Source organism: Molothrus aeneus, chromosome 2, assembly GCF_037042795.1.
Source record: "Molothrus aeneus isolate 106 chromosome 2, BPBGC_Maene_1.0, whole genome shotgun sequence".
NCBI classification, from domain to species: domain Eukaryota; kingdom Metazoa; phylum Chordata; class Aves; order Passeriformes; family Icteridae; genus Molothrus; species Molothrus aeneus.
The window spans coordinates 99,081,196-99,101,970 of NC_089647.1; the positions used below are offsets into that span (position 1 = coordinate 99,081,196).

Below are 20,775 nucleotides of genomic sequence, written 5' to 3' on the forward strand. Positions count from 1 at the left end.
CATCATAAAGAACAGGTCATATTTTTAGCAAGCACAGCCAGTGAGGGGTCAGGAAGAGACTAAATAGCTACACCAAGGTCATACAGGATATTTACAACAGAGAACATCTCTAAGCCCTGATTTCCCAATTTCCAGGATAACACCTTTAATCACTCACATACCTTTAAATACCACTAATCATACTGGTAAAAAAAATCCAAAGAAAATGTTCTGCATTCCCAGAAGTAGCCCAGTGTCTTAAAGCACCATGTATCTCATCAAAGGAACATTTCAACAGAGAACACCAAGCTGATTCTGCAAAAGCACAGTGAGAAAGGCACTCATGTCAGGCACTACCACAGAACTCCCTAACTCACTTTCCTCTGCTAACTAGATCAACTCTGCATCACATTGATGAGAAGCGTGAAGTTGAGCTATCAGCTCACCCTCTGATACCTGCTGATCAAAGAATTTAACATACTTTTTCTTTCCCTTTCAATCATTGCCTTTATTATACATTTTTAGAATGTTTTCTCTTTCATAGAAGCAGAAAAAGTTCTATTAAACATTCATTACACATTTTCTACTGGAGTAATGTGAGAAGAGTTATTTTTATTATTCTGCTTTCTTAAAACAGATAAATTTTTCTGCAACATCTGTATATGAGTAAAGTATCAGTAAAGTACAGAATAATCCTTTACTCTTTTAAGGATTTCACAGAAACAAAGATGACCAACACCTCTGAGGATCAAGACCTGAGAAAACTCTTAAGGCTTACATTCCCTACCAAAGGACTTGGGTCCAGATCAAGATGCTCAACAAAGAGAAACTTGTGGTATAGTACAGAATGAAGAGGATGCAGGGGGAGGAGAAAAGGATCATGAAATTTTACTGCCAGGTTAGCCAAAGAATAACAAACAAAATGGCTGCTCCATATTATAAAATAAATTGAGGGTTACTCTAGGATTCGGTGATGTATTCAAGCATTTCCTGTGGGTTCCCCCTCAGACATTAACTAGATTTAACCATAAAAATTCTGGAGCTTTTTTCCTCAGCACTGAAGATTAATTAATGTCTTCTGGGCAAAAGTGTTATTCTCCTCTTTGCAGTCATAATTTTTTTTTCTCCCTCTCTCTCACCAAAAACTTCCAAACATTTTCTGAAACTTATTTCTACTGAGTGGTACTTAAGTGCACCCATCAGTTCTGCCTGTTTCGGTCAGCTGACTTGCTCACTTGCAGTGCCTATTTCTGTGAATTCTTACAAAACCTGTAAATGTTGAAGCCACCCAGCACTCAATGTTATGGCCACCAAATACCACAAAACACATGTTGCAGTGTGATGCCATAGCTTGTGTCAGTTATCCTGCTTCCTGCCCCAGGTCTGCCAGCTACCTCTCCCTCCCCCTCCCTTGCCCCCTGCTGAGTGCTGTCTGTCAGTCCTGGCATTCCAGAAGGGTGTTGAATGATTGGCAGAGTTCAAAAAATGCCCTTCAGCCTTGGGGGACGTTGGGCCATCCAGGTGTCATTTGTGCCCTGAGACTTCCCCCCCCCCCCCCCCCCCGCCCTTACCTGGTTGGTGGGATCCCTACCCCTTCCCTCTCCCTCTCCCCGGGGTTAAAAGGAAGAACAACCACGAGGTTCAGTGGTTCTGTTAGAGCTGTGGCTGGATTCAGGGATCTGTGTGCCAGGAATAAAGCTCTGGATTGAAACCCTCCATCAGAACCGACTCTTTCCTTCACCTCGCCTTAAAGCCTCTCCACCAGAGGTAAACCTGAGCTCCTGCATGCCTGGACTTGTCCCAAGCGCCCAGCTGCAGCATCCAGCCAGCCAAAGGTGTCTCTGAGGTGAAACCACCACAGCTGCCGCCTTTGGTCAAGGAGCAAGGGCCAGCCAAGCCTAGGCATGTCCCATCTGGTTATATTGGTAATAATTCCAATAAACACAGAACAAGCATGGACTTACGCAGCTCTTCTCGGTGCCTCTCTGTCTCTGCAAAAAACTGACGAAGCTCCTCTGTGATCTCCATGTTACTCAAGTCATATTCTATCTCTCCTTCAGACTCAGAGTCTTCCTCCATTTCAGAGTCCATTTCAACATCCTCTTCCATTTCGGAGTCCTCATCAGCATCCTCCCTTTCCTGGTAGGCACCGGCGTACTGCTGAGCTCCCCCATGACACGGAGCTCTGCCATCTGGTCTGTAGCTGGAAGAATAGTTTTGGATATGTGGGAGATCACTCCATTGCCAATCTGAGTAGTGGCTGCTTGAAGAGGCTGCAGCAGGATGCCAGGGATGCCATGGCAGGCAGTAAAAGGACTCCATGGCTTTCCTGTAGGCTTTCTGGTGCCTGTGCATCCAGCGCATGGCTGAGTCATAGTGCCTCCAGTACCTGGCATACACCTTGTGAGAGTACCACGGCTCCGTGTCCTCCTGTGGCCAGAGAGAGGGAAAGAACACAAACCATCAACCACAGACCACAGCACTCATGCTCCAAAAAGAAGGTATAAAGAGAGAGAGAAATGAGGGGAGCAACTAAATGCTACCTTTTAATCTTTTAGTCATCCTTTAGCTATGATAGAACACAGAGATTTGAAAAACAGCATGTATGAGCACAGTGCACTTGCACCACACCTCATTACTCCTACAAGAGACTCCTTTGGCATCAACTATCACTGAAGAACTAGAAACAGAGAAATTGTAGTGTCCAGAAGGTATTTTCCTAGTGTTCATGCTACTACAGTAAGAAACAGTCTTTTTTAGGAAATATGCCATGTGGATATAATCTACAATTCCTTAGACACTCACATTGAGTTTTAAGAATTGAGTAATTCCAAGGTGTAGATGTTACAGCCTATACCTAATTTCCAACTCCACAGACAGAAAACACAAGAGATTAAGATTCCTCTGTATTAAACAAATGCATTCATTTTATCCAGTAACATATTTCCTACAGTAATATATTTCCTCCATCTGCCTGCCAAAGTTTCTCAGAAAAGGTCAAACAGCAATTCAGACAAGTTCACATATCCACCATGGCCACAATCAAAAACAAGACTGTATTTAGCCAAATGCAAGCTGCCAGTAAATCTCCTTTTGTATCCATCACCAATCAAAACATGAAAAGAGGCAATAGAGTGCCACTGATAAAGTACAGAGAAAAACAGTTCTATAGAAAGAAACATAGTGTACACACCTCCTATCTTCCAGCTAATTTTAGTTTTCATTAAAGAAGTTTCATGCTGTTCAGATTTCACCAGCAACTACAAAGCCCCACAGTCCCTGTAGCCTTAAGCTCCCTTCATACAAGCCATTTCATCTCCCACCTCATCCTACTCTCAAAAAGCAGAATAGAAGATCTTAAAAAAACAAAGCTATAAAGTAGACTAGAGCCTAGAACAAGTAAACTAAATAGCAAATATTTTCTCCCTTTCCCTCGTGTCTTAATTTCCATAGAAAATACTTTATCTGGAGTAAAACAGAATGCCTCTACTTTAAATAGGAGAATTTTAATTAAGCCATGTTCTGGCAAACACTCAAAACTATGGCAAAACTAGCTGATGTTTTCAGAGATGAATGTGACATTTACAGTCCTTTACTAAGATGGTTTCTTTTCCTTTTTTTTTCCTTTTAAGGACATACAGGACAAAAATCTTAAAGTCTGTTTTCTTGATCTGCCCTGGCACTATTTGGTCCCTTTAAAAAAAATGATTCTGTGGGGAAAAGAAATCCCAAGGCAAAAACAGAAAACTCAAACCTAAAAATACTTTCCATTTAACACTATCCAGAGAGTTTCACTTGGTTTACTTACACTTGTTTTCACTTTCTGGTTCTAAGACAATAAAGCAAATGCTAGTGAATTTGGAATAAAAATTGCAACTCTCGTGCTGCCTTTCTTTCTGGAAAATTTAGCCTATTATTCCATAAGAGATCAATGCTCTATCTTTTTTAGGTCATTCCGAAGTGCTCTCAGAAACAAAATACTTTCAGCTAACAGAGTACATAAAGAAAACCTCCACAAATTTGCATTCCTTAAGGTATTCCTGAAAAAAACCTGCAGCCTATTTGTGAAGGGCTGTGTAGCTCAGCTATGTGTTTTAAAAGTGCAGTCAACTTATCTTTCCTGAAAAGAAAGAATTCATGGAGATGAAACTTCACTGCTATTCTCCCCTTGGTCTAACACTACATTGCTACAAGACCATGCATTTGGAGCTTCCAAAATGCAGCATTCCCAAGATGAGTGGGTAGAAGGAAAGCATCTGCCTTCCATATGGAATTTCTTCATCCTTAATCATCCAACTACCTAACAGCTAGGATGAACAATGCTTTATTTACTGTTTCCCTTTGCTTAAGAATGTCATACTGACTCCTCATCCTTCAGCAGACAGATGAGAATGTCCTATTATCAAACCTGATACATTAACAAGTTACTTTTAAAACATTTTGACTATTTTTTTCCTTAAATATTAATATAGTTTAAAATCCAGTTTTGAAAGACCACGACACTTGACAAAAGCAGGTATCTCCTACCTTCTATATATCTGCAAAAAAGACAATATATTCTTTTAAAGCTCAAAAATTATCTCCAGTTCTTATAAAATGTTTCTACAAAGGAACTTGATGACTTTACTGAAAGCTCTGGAATCAAGTTGGTTGATTTGTCTGGCTGACTAGCTCCAGTTGTTAATTTTGGGGAAAGGAAGACAAAAAGCCAGTTCATACAGACAGAACTGTGATGCTGGTGCTTGTCCAACTACTTCTTGCGAGGGTTTTTTTGTTGAAAGCGACCCTTGAAAACCTCCTTACATTTGAATTTTAAAAATACATCTGTTAAAAAAGAAATTATAGACATGTTTTACATTTGGGTGGAAAAGGGAAAGGAACACTTTTAGTCTCACTTAATTCTGTGTCTTTGCTTTTTCAGCTGTGGAATAAATGGAAATAAGAGATTTCCTCAAGGAAACAAAAGCTATAAATCTGAGGCAAATGATCAGAGTCCTCTGTTATTCTCCTGTTATTTCTCTGGAGTCTTCCCAGGAGTAGACAAATCATTCATTGTTGTAATCTGAATTCTATTTTCAAAGCAATTTAGTGACTTTTACATCTAATTTTTACATGTCTGCCCTCACAGTTCAATGAAAGTATTTATATGCATTTTATATATAAAATGTGACTAAACCATTCCACAGAAATCTGTGAAGACCTCTTACCATCTCTTGTGGAGTTTGTTCTGGTGATGATCAAGGTGAACTAGAAAAGAAAAGAGTAGCATTTTAATTCATAAAAATATATGCATTAAGGTGGTCACAGACACTGAATATATTTTTTGTTATATTTGAGTACTATGACCTATAGCTGTTAAGCATCCCTTCTCTGTTGGGGCAAGTTGAAGTCTCTTACTGATAGATTTTGATTAGCAGCAGTAAAAATCCCATTCATTAAAATTCTCCACTACAGTAAGAAAGTTAAAATAGAGCCTTCTACAAAATGCAGCCTGAAATGCTGGAACTGAACATTCTCCCATTGCTCTTCTCTTTTTTCATGCTTCCCCAACCTTTATTCTCCAAATTAATGCCAAACAAAAACTATAAACTTAAAAGAAACAAATTGTTCTCACTTTTTAGCTGTGTCTGCACAGGAACTTTTATAAAAAAAGCAATTGCCATAAAATGATTAAACTCATCCTGATTCCACTCATGCAGTGAGGTTTCTGTTTAACCTGTGGTAGACTTTGGACCACATACTGTCCCTTCTTTCTCCTTGCTTCTCTTTTTTTTTTTCTCCCTCCAGCATCTGATCCTGCCTCCCATGAAGGAAACACAGATCAGTTCAAGTTGCAGCCACAATTTTTAAATGTGAGGAAAAGGCATAAGGAAGAGGGGCAACCAGACAGGAAAAAAAGAAAAAAGGAAAAAATGGTTGTGAGGGTAGAAAGGGGGAACAAGAGCTCTATAACCATCAGGCAGGATGTATAATCACCAACACATAAACCACCACAACTGGTGGTTTACCAGTACATATCACTGAGAAATATTCTTAATCTCCTCTTATCTGACAATTATTTTATTACACTAATAGGTTAGCTGCTTCATTCACATATTTTTCCTGACATTCTCACCCTCAGCCTGAACTTTATTTTAGGTGCCAGTGAAAGGTAACAGAAATAGAGTACACTAAACTACCTATTGCTACTCTTAAGACATGGTCAAATGCTATTCCCAGAAACACTGGAATATAGCCAAGACAGCACTTAAAACCACTGTAGATTCATACCAGGATAAAGCCAGGGTTTTTCAAAATGCATATGAATACAGTACAGTTGTGTTCTGCCTCATATTTAACAATACTCATTAAAGAGCAACTTTTTGTCACTTAAGACAAGCCATAATGCATGAAAGGAGAATGGAATGGTCAAACAAAATGCAAATCATGCAGCAACTACAAAAGCAAATGATGGTCCTTTTGGATGTGTCCAAAGCTCACACTAAGCTCAAAGCCATAAACCCCTGGTAACACCATAACCCCATGTCTGCAAGAAGCTCTACATACAGGAGCAGTCCCACTGCAGTTGATGGAACTACTCATGCCAGCAAAGGCTGCAGATTCAGGCATTAGGCAACTCAAGCATGCTGGAATCTCTTCTGTCTGCTTGGAGGAAGAAGGAAACCCAGCACTGAGATCACTGCAAAACACTGCAGTGACTTTTAGCACCCAAAACCCATGCACAGATAGAAGATTGCTGTGCCATCCTTCTTTGTACATTTCAAATGTCTCATTTACAACCACTGCCTTCTTCAGAACTTTCATCTCCACTCTCATGATGTACACACATACTTTTTGTCTCTTCCCCATATATATCTTTCCTAGATACATCTGGATACTGTCAAGGTTGCCATAAAGTCTTTTTCTCATACTTAAAAACCTAAGCCCATGATATCCAATTCTTTCATTTTCTACTTCAGAAAAGTAGGTGTGTTTACTTTTCATGTTCACGCTAATTCCTACATGACAAAAATTTCTTTGAAACAGTTTCAGAATAAACAGAAATCGGAATTGATCTCAATGTAAATAATTTTTTTAAGCAGTAATTGGTAAAGTCTGATACTTTATTATTAACACAAAACATGTACCTATGCTTTCTGAAAGGGAAGGAGGGGAAAAACCCTGGCAAAACCATCCAACTGTATTAGTTTACCAAATATGAAAAACCTGTTTTGCCCAACATAGAAACTTTAATTATTTTCATAAATTATTTATGAAACATTAGACTACAAATATAAAACAGAACACGAAAATGCTGCAAGCGAGGAAACGAAATTAAAAAGTGAGTTTGTTTTATTTTCAGTTGAATTACTCTTCCAAAACAAACTATATCAAATATGAAACCTGACAAGCAGCAGAAAAATAAATATAATAGTTCTACTTCTATAATTTATACTTTAAAAAAATGAAATCTGTAACCATTGAATATATGAAATTCATGACCAAATGTACAATTTAAAATGGGAAAGAGATTTGTTTGCTTATACTGATCATTAATGATGGACATTTTTTCTATTTTCTTGTCCCGGTTTTAAAATATTTCTCCACTGATAATGAACCAGGGATGTACTCCCTTTCATCAAAACGTGTCTGTCCCCCTTACCAGCTTGAGGCAGGTGAGCATTAGAGAAAATAAATAAATCCCATCAAAGCAATGACAGTATTTAATTCCCTTGGAGTCAATAGAAATGGAGACAATGTCTGTCACACCTTAGACTCAACTTCAATGCACCGGGGTTTATAACTTGCTAAGTAAATCCCACTCTGGGACCACTAGGGGACTAGTGGTGTGTTGGATACAGTGTGGCCACATGAAGGAAACAGAGACAACTCCAAGCCCAGTGCAGGACCAGTGAGGGTTCCACTATTCACAATATCCATCGACACAAGTTTAACTAACCTATTACACGATATTATGGTAAAAACATAGTATGTTATTAAAGGAAGGTGGAATTTCAATAAATTCAGCAGGTTTCAACAAAACGTATTTTTACAAAGCTTTCAGGAAAAAGCTAACTACATTTGAATTGGAAATGTCCCTAACAACAGAGAGCTGACCAGCCCCTCTGCCCGCTGCTGCTTTTGTCCCTGCTGTGAAAACTGTCTTCACTCAGGCCAGAGCTGCCCAGTGCAGCTAGAAGGATACTTAGGGTTAGTGATAGGGTTAGTATGAATAAGATTATGTTTATTACTCTTCTCTGGATTTAAACCAGATTCTAAGGATTGGTGGTCGATTGTAATTAATATACTAGAAGAGTAGGATCCTCATCAGTAGATAAAAATGTGGAGGAATAATCATATGATGTCTACGAAGTGGACTGGATAGTCTACTATCCAGTTTCTGGCAATGGTTAGTAGGAGATACTCAGTAAAATGTGATGCTAACATATTCATAAAGGAATTACTTTTCCACATACATTTCTCCTGATTTCAGCAAGTGGTATTTCAGACACTTTGTTTTTTTTATCCCCAAACTGATTTTGGCATTTAAACCCAAAACCCCCATGAGAAACAGGTGTTTCCAATAAATCCCCTGGCAGTAAACTTCACAGTTTAAGGGATTAAGCATAATTTTGTGCTGTGTATTTTGAACTCACCTTAGTACATACTACCTAAAAAAATGTAAACGTAACAACATCAATAGCATGCATCTTCTCATGAACACTATTTCATTTTATACTTCTGATGCAGAATTACCTCCAGAAGAGGGAAATGTTTGAAAAGTGGTCTGACATTCTGTGCTTCAGATTAACGCTGCACATTGCTGTGACGTTAACTTTAATACTGAAGTGCCCTAGTTACAGTCACGTAGAAACACAAGCCTGTGATTGCTGGGGCAGCTGGCAGCAAAAGTTATTTCTCTTCAAAAGAAGGGGTAAAAATTCCCAACACTATACACTGCATTCTGGTTTGCCGATGGCTGTAAATACAAGACTTGTCCAGCACTTAGGATACAGTTACAGCTCTTACTCATCCCAACAGGAATGCTATGAAGACCCACCTATCACTATGATGTTCACATCAATGTCCTTAAAACAACAGCAGCAATTCCTGTGAATGGAAGGGAAACAAATTAGCATAACGCAAAACAACGTTCTCAAACTTTAGCATATGTGTTAAGATCTTTTGGCCCTATCAGAAATCGAGGCAGTGTAATCCACTGTGGGTCCCCAAAAAAGGGTGTTTTATTCTCTGAGCTTCAGGACATAAACCCAAAAGCTATTTCGGCCAAAAGTCAGAGGGAAGAAATAAAGTGTGAAAGCTGTACAATTATCAGTAGCCCAGTTAGCTTAAGTTTTATATATAAATCTGGTCAATTTAGTCATAAACAAGGAACAGGATGGAACTTCTCCAGTACAGCTTTTGAAGGCGTAGTAATTTCCTGGTCTCACAGATCTCGTGCCCAGACTCCGGCAAGTGACTGAAAGGCTCGAGCAGCGCTGATCAGCTCCGGCCTGTGCTAGCAGGGCACACAATTACACCCAAGGGCTGCCAGGAGCACGGGCCCTGTGCCTCGGCTGCCCCAGCGCACAGAGCGCCGCTCTGCCCGAGCTCGCTCATCGCCGCCTCAGGCCCCGGGCAGATAAACTGCAGAGAAACGGGAAAGCCCCGCTCCCGTGCCAGTACCACAACCACCGCCTGGGACCACAATCCCCGGCCTTGGCCCTGCCAGGCGCCCGGGCTCCCACATCTCCTTCCTGAGCCCTTCGTTTTCCCGCTCCCGCCGCCGTTTCGCCCCGGCTGCCACCGCCCTCAGCCCGGTCCCCTTCCCGGGCGGGAGGCCGCAGCCTGCGCGGGGGCACCGCCGTCCCCGCACCCACCCGGGCAGCGCGGGGCTCCGGCGGGCACGGAGAGCCGGGCACAGCCGCCTCCAGCGCTCCCTCGCTCCGTTCCGGCGGGGCCGAGCGCGCCTTCCCCCGCTGCTTCCGCCCGGCGCTCCCCGTGCCCACGGCGCCATCTCGTGGTGCTGTGGGGAGGCGCGGCCGGGGCCCCGCTCCCCGCAGCCGCCCCTGGAGCTGCCGGTCCCTCACAGAATTACAGGATAGATGGTTTGGGAAAGACCTGCGACATCATCCAGTTCAACCTATGACCGAACAACTTAACCATGGCACTGAGTGCCACGTCCAGTCTTTTCCTTAACCACCTCCCTGGGCAGTTTATTCCAATGTCTAATCCCCTTTTTGTGAAAAACTTTGTCTTAATGTCCAATCTAAATCTCCGCTGGCACAGCTTAACATTATCTCTTCTCGTTCTGTCACTTGCTATCCCAGAAAAGAGACCAAGAAGAGACCTCACTACAGCCACCTTTCAGGGAGTTGTACGGAGTGGTAAGGTCACCCCTGAGCCTCCTTTTCTCCAGGCTAAACAGGAGAAAACAGGCAAAACACCCCCAGCTAAACACCCCCAGCTCCCCCAGCTGCTCCTCACAGGCCTTGTGCTCCAGACCTTTCACCAGCTTCATTGCCCTTCTCTGGCAAGTTCTGAGTTCCTGCCGTCCCACCTGACCCTGGTCGCCATCTCCAGTTCCAGAGCACACACACAGCGCTCACCAAGCTGACACCTTACTCAAAACATGCGTGCACTGCGGTGGTGGTGCTGTGGCGCTTCCATACTTTACCCTCTGGTTATTATATTTTCCATAGTTAATATCTAATTTTCTGTTCAGGCTCTGCACTGTGCCAGTATTTTCATGGGTCTGTGAATGAGCAGCCCCTTGAGGACCTGTCACAGCTGGCAGAGCAGGGATTGCATTTTCCCCTGTGTAGCATTTTACATTCTCTGTATTAAATTTGCCAGCTATTGCCTGGTGCCATAATGTTGTTGTGTGTTTCTCCATGGTCAATAAGCCACTCAGCTGTACCGTACTGAATAGCCCAGGATCCTCAGCAGACTGTGCCACCCCATTGTCTGCCTTTCTCTAGACACCTTACAGATGGGCTGGAACACACAAGTGTGGCTTGTGCTCCTGATCCCAGCAAGAAGGGGTCCCCTAGGGCTTCTCTCCACTAAGGCTATTTTTCTTCTCTAATTTCCATGCTTTTAATTAATACTTTCAGCACAAGATTATTCCCGTTTTTCAGCTCTCCTGGTGTGCTTACTGCTCTAGCTGCTTGCCTGCTGAAAATTTCAGCAGATCATATTGAGACAACTTCCCTTTGTTACCTGCTTTAATTAAAAATGCCCATTGTGAAGTGAAATTTCATATTGAGTCTCATTCATATAGCAGATTTCTACATTTATTTCCCATATATCTACTAAAGTTATTTTTAAAAATAATTGTTACTAATCTGCCTAGTAAGGGCATCACATTTAATACTTCACAAGATCTTCTTTAAAAGTGGTAAAAATGGTAGGATGTAAATATGTTTTCAGCATATTCAGAGCACTAAGTCACCGCTTCTGAAACTCTAGTGGCTTCTCCATCATCTGTGTATTTTTTTTTCTTCCAGCTACCGTGTCACTGTATAGTTTCCTGTGGAAGTCAGGCATCTGTGCAGAGCTGGGAAGTCTAGATACTGCAGTGGATATTAACTGTGGTCCCATTCAGCCCCTGCATCCCAAGTGTTTTGTGATTTCCCTGTGTATGGCCAAAAAACTCATAGAGAGCCTCTGTCTCCACGAAAGAAGTGTTTTATACAACTACCAGCCTGCTTTGTCTGATGGGCACCCAGTGCACTCAGAGACTCTTCCAGCTTTTCTTGCTCTGATCTCTGTATTCTTAGAAGCAGATTTAGGTTGCTTTATGCTCACACATTGGTATCTGCTTTTATACATGGCACACTGATGGCAGAAGGATGTGGACAGCAGCACATCGAGGTTATCTTGGAGAGTCAGTAGGTGAAAAAAGGAAGGCAAATCATAAGTGGAGAATCTATTAGTCAGTCACCAGGACACACTTCTGACTTAAGAAGTCCTGGTGCACTAAGAAAGAGCGGCTCTGTGTTTGCCCTGTTCACTCCTGAGGGCACTGACACGGGCCACTCTCAGAAAAAGTGGTGATGGACTGTTGTTCTTCTGTTATTTCTCTAGAGTCCCATATTGTTATTAGATTTCCAAAGTCCATACCTCTCCGGTGTATTCTCATGGCTGCAGATCTTCACAGCACGGACTCCTTCTTCTGCATGCTGTTCTCTCAGGTCAGGGCTCCTCCAAGGCTCTCCCTGACTGGCTATCCCGCCCCCTTTTATCCCGGTCATCTTCATTGGTTACAGCTGCAGCCCAATTAAGGACATTGCAGCTGCAGCCCATCGAGGGCAACCAGGACCTCTGGGGCAAAGCCTCTATACAGATATTTAAATACAATACATATCTTCTACTATATTTCCCCCTTTGTTTTTACTTAAGTTAACAGTTATACAGATGTTTAAATACATACAGATGTTTAAATACAATACATTTTCTCATGACTCACAGGCCATGTTCAACACCCACATTCTCCCATGACTCACAGGCCATGTATAACCCACATAGCTCCTTGCTCAAAGGCCATACTCTTTCACAGCTCCCTGACCCAAAGGCTATGTTCCGTCGCAGCTCTTGGCCGCCACAGCTCTCGGCTGTCTTATCTTCTGCTAGCAACCACCGCAGCTCTTGGCTGTTCCTCCGTCACAGCTCTTGGCCGCCACAGCTCTCGGCTGTCTTATGTTCTGTTAACTATCACATCGGGGTCACCACTTGTTGTTCTTCTATTATTTCTCTAGAGTCCCATATTGTTATTATTAGATTTCTAAAGTCCATACCTCTCTGGTGTATTCTCATGGCTGCAGATCTTCACAGCATGGACTCTTTCTTCTGCATGCTGTTCTCTTAAGTCAGGGCTCCTCCAAGGCTCTCCCTGACTGGCTATCCCACCCTCTTTTATCCTGGTCATCTTCATTGGTTACAGCTGCAGCCCAATTAAGGACATTGCAGCTGCAGCCCATCGAGGGCAACCAGGACCTCTGGGGCAAAGCCTCTATACAGATATTTAAATACAATACATATCTTCTACTATATTTCCCCCTTTGTTTTTACTTAGGTTAACAGTTATACAGATGTTTAAATACAATACATTTTCTCATGACTCACAGGCCATGTTCAACACCCACATTCTCCCATGACTCACAGGCCATGTATAACCCACATAGCTCCTTGCTCAAAGGCCATACTCTTTCACAGCTCCCTGACCCAAAGGCTATGTTCCGTCGCAGCTCTTGGCCGCCACAGCTCTCGGCTGTCTTATCTTCTGCTAGCAACCACCGCAGCTCTTGGCTGTTCCGTCGCAGCTCTTGGCCGCCACAGCTCTCGGCTGTCTTATATCGTCGCAGCTCTTGGCCGCCACAGCTCTCGGCTGTCTTATGCTCGGTTAACTATCACGTCGGGGTCACCACTTGTTCTTCTTCTGTTATTTCTCTAGAGTCCCATATTGTTATTAGATTTCTAAAGTCCATACCTCTCTGGTGTATTCTCATGGCTGCAGATCTTCACAGCACGGACTCCTTCTTCTGCACACTGTTCTCTCAGGTCAGGGCTCCTCCAAGGCTCTCCCTGACTGGCTATCCCGGTCATCTTCATTGGTTACAGCTGCAGCCCAATTAAGGACATCGCAGCTGCAGCCCATCGAGGGCAACCAGGACCTCTGGGGCAAAGCCTCTATACAGATATTTAAATACAATACATATCTTCTACTATAATGGACTGCACAGATCTTTAGTTGGAGTAAATCATGTTCATTATGGTGATTATGTTACACATATATTAAAATCAAGGCATGCTTTATTGTTGAACTTCTGCACTTTCTATGGGAGAAAGGCATCAGGGCAACCTGCACAAAGGTATGGTATATGTGTTGGTTTTGTTAAACTTACCAGTCTCAGGCAAAGACTTCAAGTGATGTCTTACTGTTGGTGCTATGTAGATTTTGAAAATGCAATCAGCATTGTAATGTTTTGTAATTTTGTAATATTTCAGTTTGAAATAGTACTTTTTTGGGTAGTCTTACTTATAAAATGTACATTCTCCTGGTTCACTGCTTCTGGCTTATTTCCTTCTATCTGCCTTACTTATGCATATTTGTCTGGAAGCACAGAAAAAGTTATGCTATGGGATCTACTGAAATATCACATTAAATAAACCTATAATCATATACATTTTTAAACAGTGATATCTGTACTTCTTGTCGGCTGAAAACCAATTTCTTCCTCTGTGTTTCACCTTATCACTTTCCCTGGATCACCTCTGAATCTTTCACTTCACAAGATATCTGCTGCTGTATGAGCTGTGATTTCCTTGGAAGACCATGCAGATATTTAAGGAGTTTAAAATCTGTCTCATCAGAGGAGAAGGAGCACCCTGGCAAGGTTTGCTTTTAAAGGAAGCCCCCTTCATGGTCCCTCCCACAACCCAACAGTAGAAAAGGTCTCACATTAATTTTGATTGATAAATATATTTTTTTCTACATTCATGAAGCATAAAAAATGTAAACTGAGTCTAGAATGAAGTGAATACCCCAGCAATTTCTTTCTCAAAAATAATGATTTGGTGATGAAAGCATAGCTCCTATTGATTCCAGCATGACATATCTCACAGGCTGAGGGCCAGAGGCATCACAGAGGAGCCTTGGTTTTATTGATCAGTTTTGTCAATGGTGTCCCATAATGTAGCACATCCCTCTTGAACTACTTTCTTCCATGACTGTGTTCCTTGCAGCTTTCAGTGTTGCTCCAGTAGGCTAAAAATAAGGACACTCTTTGCTGGGAAATGTTTCCTGGCAAGAAAACAAAATGTTGCTACCTATTAAAGTACGGAAATTTCTTCATAAGAAACAGCATTTGCAGTTGTCAAGTCCTAGAGAACATTTGTCAGCTACTCAGATTCATTAATTGGCCAATTAATTTCATTAACTTATTCTTTAAGGAGCAATGAGTTCAATGACTGGAGGTTTGGAAAAAAAGAAGTGTAGAAGGTTTAAATTTGTAGCACACTTACATAAGCTGAGAAAGCGTTCTGGGCATCAGATCTGAAGGGGAGGTAATTTCCAGCACACAGTGGCAATGACTGGAAGCTGGAAAGTAGGCAGTAACCTATTTTTCTTGTTCCACTGTTCAAGAATCATACACCTGTCACACCCAAGTGTATGATTCTGCAAAACTTGTGCAAATTTGTGTATAGACCATTATTTTGCAGAGATTGTGTTTTTGAAGTGAGTTAAATGTAATACAAAATAAGTCACATTTAGAACTGCAGATTGTCCAAGATGTTGCAATTATTGACTCCACTTGTGCTTTACTAAGACAAAATAATATTTTACATTGTTTCTAGCAGAGTTTCAATCATTATATAAAATATTTGCTTGGATTAAAATAAATCCTTCTTAGGTCTAGCTCCTGTATAATGTGAACCTACAATTCATAAAATTTACAGGAAAAGATATGTCTTTTGGGGGGATATGGGGGAGGGGGAAGGTGTGTGGCTGTGTTTGGATGTAGGAAACTACATGTGAGATTTCTCTTACCTCTGGCTTTCTGAGGGACCAGAGGCAGAGCTGGGGAGAGGTAAAATATCTTTTAAAACAATTTTACAGCCAAAGAAAATATGAAGTGGAGGTAAACTCCTAGACCAAATGCCAGTACTTTTATCCAAAGTTAGATGTAGCTCATATCTCTCTTCTGAAGCTCCTGTGGCCCCACTGTACATGGATAAATTAAATACCAGGAGCACCTCTAAAAACTTCCCCACTGGGACAGGGGATAGTATTCCTTTTGCTGTCTTTCTGTGCTCACTTACAGTCTGACAGTGATCTCTACACTTGAGCTAGTCACTCTCCAGATATCATTATAGCCACGGGCAAAGCACAGTAATGCATTTTGGGTGCTGTTCGTCTGGTATACGTTGGTTATTTACTTGGGGTAGATGTGAATCACACCACAGAAGTGCTTTTTTCTTCCAGTGATTTTCAAGGAAGCCTGAGGCAATTCTTACATGGTGCTGTTATTGCAGGTGTGTGTGTTTAGTCAGATAAATCCCATCGAGAAAAATACAAGTGCAAATACAAGTGCAAAAAGTTGCTAAAGGAAAATACTGCCACGGATCGTGAGATGAAAGCCCACCGGGGTCAATAGATGGCAGCATTGTAAATGGTAAAGCAGAGCCTTCTGTCTGAGACCGCGGCACAAGGGAGCCTGAGCTGGCTGCTCTGGAGGAGTAAAAGATCTGCCAAATAGCCCTGCCTCGTACCTCTGGCTTGCTAAAATGTGCTATCTCCTCTCACCTTCCAGATGGCACAAAGTCTACCTTTTTCTTGAAAGCTAACAAAAGAATCTTGAACCATGCAGATTTCCAGAGTCTGAAAAGCAAAAGAAAACTGAATATTCAGCTAACTCTTAAATTTCTGTTCCCAGACACTTAACACTGGAACATGTAGCATAGCAGCTTATGATGATTTATATGAGAATTTTGTGTGGTAATTGTATTCAGTATGTACACAGAATAAAACGTTATAATCTTATATTTTCATCTTTCTTTGAATTTAATTCTTTTGGTCTTTAGTAATTGGCTTTATTTTGTGTGTCGTTATTTTGGCATTATTATACAAGAGCATTTATCAATTTTTATTAGGAACTACAGATGGCATAGTACTGTTTCTTTTATATGAAAAAATGTAAGTGTTTTGCATTTGTCGTTATTATTTTTAACTGGGAAAACATTAATATTGCCATTAAAAGTGCTTTAAATTCAGGCAGTCAGCAGGTAACGTGTGAAAATATCATGGTAAGACTGAAGACTGTAAAGACATCAGAAGATGTGGCCAGGTTTTGATTCCTTTGCCCCCAGAGAGACTCTGCCTTGGATCAGGTAAGAGTTGTGCAGCCAAATGCTGTGACCACGGCAGTGGGGGATGGGACTGGATCTCCTGGTAAATCCTGTTGCTCTGTCTAGCTTCCATCCCTTCAGCAATTCTCCTGCCTTAAGTGCTGCTGCATACAAAGTGTCTGATATCAGCTTCTCCTGACTAAGTGTAGCCCCAAGAAAGAGTGCTGAATCAAACTGCACTGTACCTATCTTCATTATTCCCCTTCTCCTTCCATTTTTGTAACATTACAAACTCATTTGTAACATTACAAACTCATATCCCAAATGCATATAGGATGCACAAATACTGAAATACCACCTCCCCTAATTACTAGAATCTAGTCCACAGAACTCATACAGGTTAATTCCCTGGACTAATATTTAGTCCACTCAGTTATCTGTTATTGTTAAAAGAATTTTCAAATTACTTATAACCAATAATGATTACATAACCACCAGCATTTTAATACAGCATTGGTCAGGGTTTGTTTTGTTGTGTCTTGTTTGTTTGTTTGTTTTCCTCTCTGATAAACATGGCATATTAGGGATACACCTGGCTTCTTAAAATAATTTATAGATTTTTATTGGTTTTATTTGTGCACTGAATGTCTTTATTGGTTTTTGAAATATCATGAACTGCCTGAAGAGGTATGGATAAGCAGATTTCACCAAAATGAATAGGCATCTATGTGTGGAAAGTGTTTGTACAACTCCTGTGGCTTTGCATCAGTTTTTTCCATTATTGTGCAAGTGTTAACTTCTGCATAACCTCAAAAAGCTTTTGATTGACCAGGAGTTAATCACAGAAGAGCTGAATAACACCTTGAATCCAATTAAAATCTCTCAGTTACATACTTTGTCAGGTCTTGTAAAGGCTTGATTTCTTAGCATTGCCCTCCATCTTTCCTCTTTTCTTCCTTTCTTCTGTTATTTCTTGTAGCTACCTGTTGTGTCGACAGCTATTAACAATGGCTGCTTGTTTGTGAGCCATAGCTTGCTCTCACCAGGAGTTGTTATTGCAGACTGTCTCATTGATGGTGTTTCCATGACCCTTTGAATTTCCACAATTGTAAATGGCTGTTCTCAGTACAGTGAGTGATAGTAATTCTACACAAAGCTGCACTGAGATGCAGAGGCAGACCACAGCATGCTGGCCAATCTCCCTGCTACAGGAGCTCTTTCACAGGGTATTATCTATATCCTTGGCTATCTGTGGCTTTAGTCACAGAGGCTTTGAACTGACACTAGAAGTGCACTGGGAAGGAATGCAGAATATAGATTGGGTGTGTCCTCATGTTCACCTGCTCCAAATAAGGGGAGGCTGCCTGAGCCTGCATTGCTCTCAGACTGAGAATGACAAGATGCCTGTTACACTGCTCCAAAAGCTATAGAATGTTCTGGACACATTGACAGGAGATGGCAATGGCTCTTGAATTAGGTGCAGAGGTGGATTGTAACCCAGCAAAGTCAGTCTCAGCAGCTTCTTCTAGCAGCCAAGGGTTTAGATAACCCATTGGCTGTGGGGCCAGCACAGCCCTGGGAGGCACAGCTTTCATGCAGGAGTGACTTCTGAACTGCTCCTAAGTATCCTGTAGCTGAGGAGCTACATGTGGCTCATTAGTATCAGGGATCTTGAGGTTTTCCAGGGTAGCTCTCTAGGGATCAACATTAGATCTGTGAAACTTGAAGCTGACTGAGGAGCTGACTAAGAGGGAGGAGAGGAGTAAAAAGACAGATGTAGTAGAAGACAGGTGCATGTCTTTTAAGTCCTTAATTCACAAGGTGGGATCCAAAGCTGAAAGCCATGTCTGTGGTTTTCTGTTCAAACCAGGAAGGCAGTTGGGTGTCCCAGGGAGTTTCCTGAAAAACATTTGTACTGCTACCTGTGTTTGTTCTATCAACTTTAGCCTCCCACCTGTAGTGCCTGTACTTCCTTTACAGTCATTGAAGTCCTGCATCTCCCGGAGACAGAAATCACATCTAGCCTCTGAGCTAAGCTCTCTGGCTGCCTCCAGTGACCTTTGAGCAAACATAGATACGAGCTTAGGTATTTCTGCTGTGTATTTAAAGGTAGGCGAGAACAAGTGAAGAAACTGCTGCATGGAAGGATCTTTATCTGCAGCTGTTCTCTCAAAAAACAACACATCTCTCTTTCTTTTAGGTGGCAATGAAATGAATGTGTCCCCTCTGATTATCGAATAGCTTGCTGAGTACATCACTTCCTTAGAAAATGAAATGTCCGGGCTTAATTCCCTTCTAAGCCTCAGAGGCTTAATACTTACCCCCATGAGAACAAACAAATCACTTACCTCTTGCTGACCTTGAAAACCTGACTCCTGCTTACAGGCCAGCATCAACATTTTGTTTTTCATTCCAGCTTTTGTATGTGTCCACAGACATTGTTTGGCAAGCCATTCTACTGGCTTGGCCAGGGATACTACAGTGCTCTGGACACAAATATTTTGGCCAACATAGATTAAAAAAAAACAATTTAGGGGAACAAATAGCATCTTTGTTGCAGTAGGAATGACTAATGGGAAAAAAGTTAAGTATTTTGAGCGTCATCAGTTTACTTCATTTTTCTGGTCATGAGTTGGACCCAGCTCCTCTGTATAATTACCTCCATTATGTTATTTCAGTGAGAATGCTCTGCTGGGTTGTTGTTTGCATGGAAACATTGGCTATTGCTCCCTCAGTGTAGTTTGTCCTTGTACAGAAGTACCTGAGGACCTACGACAGTGACAGTCTCCCTAGGAATGAGGGCATAAGAAGGGAAACAACTTTTCTCAAAAAAACTTATGTGAGTGCTGAGTGAAGTGAGTCATGTCAGCCTTGCCTTCAGTATATTCTCAGCTCTTAGCCATGAGATATGACTGTTGGTGATCTGTGGGAAGCTGATTTCTGCTTCTGGGCAGGAGAGATGAAATCTGAGTCTTGGAAATGTCAGAAGTACTTGTTTATGCACCACATGTGTGGGAAGATCTCTGCTATTGAGGTCTACTCAGGTTGGATCGACTGTTTATGGGGATACTGATTATTTATTTGTGTATAGGAACACCAAGGCAGCTTGGAAATACAGGATTTGCACTACAGCAGAACTCCAGCAGCCTATCTAGTTCTAGAGGTGGCCTAGCCAGTGCTCTGGAGTTGGGTTATGCATAGACAACAACACCTCAGGAACCTTTGTACTTACAGCAGTACAGAAACTCCAGACCAATGGATCTATCCAGCAGATTTCCTCCATCAAAAGTTCCCAAATCAGAAAAAAGAGCTTTTCCAGGAGATCCTACCTGCATGCAGGCCCAAAGGAATGGTCTACATGTAACATGTAGATCCTGCTGATTTTTGAGTCACAAGTTCCAATTAATGCTGAAGGCTTCACTTAATCTTTCTCTTTCAGATCTGAATAAAAGTTGCATGAGAATGTCAGGTATGGAAAATACTGGTAAAGAATAGTGTTGGAAACTCTCAAAATATTATGGCATGTCTAAATTAAATGTCTTTGTACAGAAGCTGGTTTTATAAAACTAGAAGCAAATGTATTTTCCTTTGAGAATTCATTAATTGCTGCTTCTAGGACTCATTATCTGGTTGCATTTCACTGAGACATTCTGAGGATCCTTGAAGGAAGGAAAAATATGAACTTTTAAAGAAGCTGGATATATGTCACACTGCTAGGATGGCTGCTGTTGATCCTCTGTCCTTTTAAGCTTTCTGCCACTTGAATAATTCTGGTATTGTTTCCTTGGTCTCTGTAAACGTTATCTATGAAACTTTGGCATCTTTCTCAGAAACAGGTCTTAAATATAGAAGCCTGAACTAGCCAGGAACAATGATGATCCCTTGGTTTCCCCCAAACATTGTTACTCATTCCTTCTCAAAGTTCTGGCTGTGTGGAGATGCAAGAGGCAAGTGCTCTAGAAAATG

General features: G+C 41.5%; 1 protein-coding gene across 1 annotated transcript in view; it reads right to left on the reverse strand.

The window, feature by feature from the left end:
* GEMIN8 (gem nuclear organelle associated protein 8) overlaps positions 1 to 9,931 on the reverse strand; it is a 37,432-nt gene extending 27,501 nt beyond the window's left edge. The window contains exons 1-4 of the mRNA XM_066545382.1: positions 9,840 to 9,931; positions 9,020 to 9,069; positions 5,187 to 5,226; positions 1,944 to 2,409 (exon numbers count right to left, since the gene is read on the reverse strand). Of these exons, the coding sequence (XP_066401479.1) occupies positions 1,944 to 2,409; positions 5,187 to 5,189 (469 nt within the window). The 5' untranslated portion in view covers positions 5,190 to 5,226; positions 9,020 to 9,069; positions 9,840 to 9,931. The remainder of the gene's footprint in view (positions 1 to 1,943; positions 2,410 to 5,186; positions 5,227 to 9,019; positions 9,070 to 9,839) is intronic.
* Between the last annotated feature and the right edge of the window lie 10,844 nt (positions 9,932 to 20,775).